Source organism: Ambystoma mexicanum, chromosome 9 (genome assembly GCF_040938575.1).
Source record: "Ambystoma mexicanum isolate Mex_15411 chromosome 9, UKY_AmexF1_1, whole genome shotgun sequence".
NCBI lineage: Eukaryota > Metazoa > Chordata > Amphibia > Caudata > Ambystomatidae > Ambystoma > Ambystoma mexicanum.
Window position 1 is genome coordinate 148,277,041 of NC_090931.1, and position 6,000 is coordinate 148,283,040.

At 45.6% G+C, this 6,000-nt stretch overlaps 1 protein-coding gene across 1 annotated transcript in view; it reads right to left on the reverse strand.

The window, feature by feature from the left end:
- The window catches only part of LOC138489603 (indolethylamine N-methyltransferase-like), a 227,327-nt gene extending 222,421 nt beyond the window's left edge, over positions 1 to 4,906 (reverse strand). Inside the window, exon 1 of the mRNA XM_069617308.1 lies at positions 4,726 to 4,906. Within this exon, the coding sequence (XP_069473409.1) occupies positions 4,726 to 4,900 (175 nt within the window). The 5' untranslated portion in view covers positions 4,901 to 4,906. The remainder of the gene's footprint in view (positions 1 to 4,725) is intronic.
- Positions 4,907 to 6,000: the final 1,094 nt, after the last annotated feature.

The window sequence follows — 6,000 nt, forward strand, 5'->3', positions numbered from 1 at the left end:
TAACACTACACGTGTAAGCACAATCTCACCTTTGGTATAAGTCTGTACTACACAGTTTTGTGGTAGCAGGGCTGAGCAGCCAGGCTTATCTCAAAAGGGATGTGAGCAGTACAAGGTGTTACACAAACGACTTGCAATCACAGTGTTTCAAGCAAACACTCACTCAAGGTTTCTTGGTAAAACAATATGAATTTATTTACACATTTAGTTATAAAACATTCCACTAGATATAAGCAGGTCATTATAACACTATAATACACTACAGTACCAAACCAATATGTTTCTGAACAAGTTAGGCTCCCCTGAAGTGGGAGCAAAATGGCACTTCAGTAACTTTCAAAAGGGGTAAAAGACAAGGGCTATAAGAATCAAAACACAATTACTTTCATGGCAGGGCAAATAGTTTCTGTTCACTACAAGAGGCAGTTCAATTCAATAGGCCTGGGCCAAAGTCAATGGATCAGTGTCTTGGATAGGATAGCACAGTTCTGGTAGTAAACGGGTACGTCTACGCCAATGTTCTTAGAAGTAGTTTGCACGAAAAAGAGTTGTATGTCCGATTAAGAGTGAACAAGACTCCAAAGTTGGGAAAGTTTCAAAGACTTTCACTGTGGCAAAGAGGATTTCTCTACCGCATTTGCACAGTACCTTTTGAATGAAGAAAAGCTGTAGCTGAGGCAGTTGTTCCTGGCAGTTCCTGCAGATCTCGCTGTTCCTGAGCCTCAGTCGTGGGGACAAGAGGGAGGACATCGGGTGGATGTCGGGAGGTTCTTGCACGGCACAGGGACGGATCCACAAGCTTGGCAAACGTTGGTTTAAGGTGTGAGTGCCTTAAAGTCGACAAACTGGTATCCTTCTCACTGGCTTTCTGGTTTTCAACAGCACTCTGAAGAAAATTCAACCAGTATGGAGATGGTTTCCAGGTTACTTGCGAGTTGGTTGTTCCCACTAGCTCAAGGGAAGAATTCGTCCTTGAAGGGGCTTCTCTGTTGACGGAGTTTCAGGCTATTTGGACCTGCAGCAGGGCTTCACCAGGCAAACCAACGGTCCAGGAGTTGCAGCAGTTGTCTTCCTTCAGCTCGTCTTCGGTTCTTTCATTCCAGTGGTCGACTCTGCCTTCCCAGTCCCTGAGACTTGCTTTTAAACAGTTTTCTCCCATTCATTCCAGCATGGCTGTCACTCACGCAGCAGGGTGTCTGTCCTTGCCGGACAGTCAGACAGCCAATCACGCCAGAGTGCATTCAGGTCTCCTCGGGCACCTCCCTCACATCCCGTCCACCCCAGACACTGAGGCGCCAAAGGCAGGCTTCAATACAGAAGCCCACCAAAAGCAAATGAACAAAGGGACCAAACCTGGTTTGGCACGCAGAGACAAACACTAGAAGGACCTTTCCAAAAAAAATTGCGAAAAAAGTCGATTGGAACCTGTTTTTACAGAAGGTGCTCAGACGCAATCTTGAAAAACATGGATCTGGTGGATTTCAGCTACCGGAGCGTTTAAACAGGTTGCGGTCGGGGAAATGGTAACACCGCTGCCACCAAACATTCTAGGGGGAAAGGGTAGCTTTTGAGGACTACATGAGTTTTCTAGGTATAGGGAAAAGTAGGTATTCCCCCCAGCACTCTGCTGTAAGGTAGTGTGTGATGTGTCTAGCAATTTAGTAGCAAAGTCAATTTAACTTTACATTCACTGGGAGACAGTAGTCAGTTCCAGAGAAGGTATTTAAACATTGGGAAGTCTAAAAGACATCCCTGTGCCACTGCACTGAGGGTGCTGTGTGACACACAATAAAAAGATGATGCCTATAGAGTTGTCTAAAACTCCATATCCAAAGAACACCAAAGTAAAACACAAATCAAAATACATGAAAGTGTGGGAAAAAAGGCTCACTATCTTTCCAGGTAAAAATGTAAGTCCTAGAAATCCAGCAAAGTTTCTGGGGGTCTGAAAAGGTAAGGGAAATGAGCACATTTATGAGAATTCTCCCGAACAATGCATATCCGCACATCCGCACTAACTGACCTTGTTCTTCTAAATTGGACCAATGACCATTTCCATGCAATTGTGGCCTTCCCTATTGTGCTTTGGGCCCTCAGCTGCACACATATGGCCCTAGTTCCACCCAGAGGCAGAGAGAAGGTCTCCATAAATGGGTGCATCGGCCGCACCATCAATATGGAGAAATGTTACATAAAGCAAACCTACCCTTCACACAACTGTGCCAGACTTCCTGGCTCAAGCTGTGACTCCATGATCCTAACTCAGAGCAACATACTATGCATCCATGTGGGTTTTCCGCAATGTCAGCGTAGGCTCCTGGGTGTGTACACACAGACACACATGGCTAGCATAGGTAGTGCAAGGGGGTTATAGGGTGGGCATTACTCTGTCGGGACTCCAGCAGTATTCACATTGAACGTTTCTGAATGAATCTTGAATGATCAGTCAAACTCCTCTGCCAGTGTCTCCTTGTGCTGCCTATTGATGCCCTTTCACAGTATTCTGAAACACTAATGTTTGCAAGCACTATGCAGGCACAGTAGCTCTTTCAGCTTCAGGGCCAGGAGAGGCGTCCTCTGTGGCCTGGAATAACTGCATTGCGCAACATCTTCCATGGCCTCACCTTCAGCTGAATCATGTAAGCATACATTTGTGGTTCTGTCACAGAACAAGTGATACCCAATATCTTGCAAAGACTCCTGACAAATAGGACAAAAGATGGCCAGAGTTTGGCATTCCTAGCACGTAGTAGTACAATCTGTGCACTGCATGCCGGCACCTAAAAAAGTAAGGTTATTAGTAAAATTGTAATATGGGTAGAGTGAACACTAAACAGGAAATAGCTTATCAAATTGCTAAATATAGCCTGTGCCCTGCCCTATTGTGCTTCTCCTGGGTGTACTTCTTCCACGTCAATGAAGCACACATTTCACATTCTTCTTCTGGTGCAGTCTGTTATGCTAAGGCCAGGTACATCCATTTATCAATGACGCAGTACACGTTCCAGAATACTAAGGCTGAACTAAACCAGCAGTTCCCGTGTGGCCGATGGCATATGGGCATGTATGTTGATGCTTGTGAGGAGCATTCTTTGGGAGCATACATGGGACTGTCTCTCACACCAGCCCAGGGGGCTCCACAGAAGTTTTGGGATTTCAGCGGCATCCGTGGCTTTACATAGCAGGAACAGCCATACTCAAGATGCAGGATACATTACAATCAACATTTCTGAAAGCGTAGGAAGTGTGCGCGTTCAGAATCACCACACTGACTGTGCTGCAGGCCTTAAGGCTATATTTCTACCACAGTTGTGTGGGTGCATCCTGTCTGCAACATTCCGCCAACCATGACTCCTTACACCACATGTGGCTGTGCTCTTGCTTGTCCCAGTTTCATGTGTGAGTTGGCCATCTAATCCAGCTTCCATATATTGTTCCCGGGGCTTATAGTACCTAATTACCATCAATAGTATAAGCATACATGTAACGGAACACAGCATAGAGGACCATATGTCTCATTCAGGCATGTCAGAAGCATGCATTAGGGCATCACGACCCATAGGCAATCACACAGTATTTGAGTCTGGTCATGCCACATGGGATTCCTCTTCATATCCTTAAATACACTGAACAGGTACCTTTAGCCTTCACATGAATGCTTTGCCCCATGAATTGACATATTAATGTCCCCTGTCTTCTATGGGGGTCTGTGAGGAATGCGCAGCACCTTGTTGCAAGGTCTCACCCCAAAAAATATGTGTTACTTCAAATATGCACCAAAAAGCAAGTTCGATTCATCAAGCCCTGCAATACACAGGATCATCTAGTCAAACCATCTGTTCCTCTCTCCAGTTGACACTGAATACCCCATTCAACCTTGGCTGATGATACCACTGCACAAACCCAGGAATAGCTGACTCCAGCGCTACAACAATGCACACAACCGCACCACCTATGAGCAGGCATTTAGGCAGCTCACAAATTACTTGGGTCTCTGCATAGGACTGGTGCTGCATGTATGCGCCCACTAGAGAAGGTCTGCCTCGCCATGACTATGAGCTGCATGCCACACAAAAAGCCATCAGAAGCAAAGTGCCTCTTGCCGATGATGGCGAGAAAGATGCAGACTCCGATGGTGGTGGCCATGGGCATAGCAAGCAGTGCTGGAACTGAGAATTCACAGCCTCAGCATAACCACGGGAGCCGCATCATCACAACTCTTCCACCTTGGCTGACACAGGTACAAGATTACAGCACACAGGTAACAATGCACAGCCAATGGGGAAGAGGCTTAGAGGGTGGTTGTGGATAGGGAGGAGGAGATGGGCAAACAAGAAAGCGGTTCAGGGACAGTTGTCATGGACAGCTATGGAGATTTCTTCGGAACCCCATTGGTAATACTGCTGGTGTTTTCTTGGCACTGTTATTGTTGACAATGCACTGCACACACACCTCCCTCACTGTTGCATGACATTCAGCAGATGGCTGGGGTACATCCATGCTGTAATCCCTGAAACATTAAAACTATGAACAACCAGTGGTGGTTCTGTACAACCACCCACTCAAGATTATGCACCTGAGGACACCGAAAGCTACATCCTGTCACCTTAGCATAGAACCATTAAGACCCTCAGGCACATATAATGCAGATCAGCGCTTACCAGAGAAAAGCCACACATTCCAGCTAACCGGACAGTTAAAACAGAAAAGTTACATTACGCATACCTGAACAAAGGACTCTGATCCAATGTTTTAATGGCGCCATAATCGAATCCTCATCAAAACCTGACTCATTTGAGAAATAAGTTGAAAGCTCCTTATCTGCATCATAATATTTCTTATAGGTCTCCATCCACCACTGGCCCTTTTGCAGTCGCGCTTGGTTTAGTTTGTCTGACATCCTTCTCCCGAGTTGCTTGCTGCTCAATCAGATGAACAGGCGCGTGTATATATACTATGACTTTTCAGCCCAGCCTCCTTAATCCGGGACTGCAGATCCTGCTCCTTAATATTTGATTTGCTGCTTATTTACAGTGCACCATGTGGTGAATCACCTGGCTGAAAGAAAAGGTGAGTGAGAAGTACCCATAATTCAGATCTGCCTCTTTTACGAATTGTTTTGCAAAGATATGCTTATAGCTTTGACTTTTCTTCTTCAACCCAAGTCAAACGCCCGTGCATGGCTTTTTGTCTTGGAGTGTCTGAAGTTCAACTGTTTAACTGTTCAACTAGATGCCCCTCAATGCATAATCACACTCACTTTAAATGTCTGCTACTCGTCTTTAAAACGTCGTCCATATCCTTGCCCCCTGACCCCCGCCCACCTACCTTGCTGGCTGCATCTCAAAGTACTCGCCCTCTGGAACTCCCTACTCCTCATCCCTTCATAGCCTCCTTCCACTTAAATTCCCTTTCCTTACTTGCCTGACACACTGGAATGCTCTTCCCTCTGGCCATTACACCCATCCCTCAGTGAAACTCTTCAGAATGAGGATCAAACTCCACCTGATAGCGATGGAAGCTGCTCCACAAAACCTTCCCATCCGCTTAACCAAACTAACTACAAGTCAACCACACCTGCATTCTGCCGTCAGGTGAACCATACGCTATTTGGAATTGTGAAAATGCTGGCCTCACGCTGTCAATCTTACATATGTAATATCCTTCTTTTTCTTACTCTGGCATATGTTCCCACTCCTACCCTGTCACCTCCCGGTGTACATCACCCAATCAAACACTGCTCTTTTGTACTGCTCTTATGTATAGGAACCATGCACTGGGACTACCTCTGTACTCAGTGCATGCTGTGTAAGTCATGTCTTCTTGAAATGACACCTGTATTTCAGCAGTGCAATGTATGATGCTGTTAATGGGCAGCACTTTTTTATTCCACAATAGACAAACACTTACTGCAGATAAACGTATAGAGAGAGAATAGCTGACAAGCAATGTAGAATTTCTTTTGCTGATTCTAGCACTTTTCTTAACAGAAATGAAATG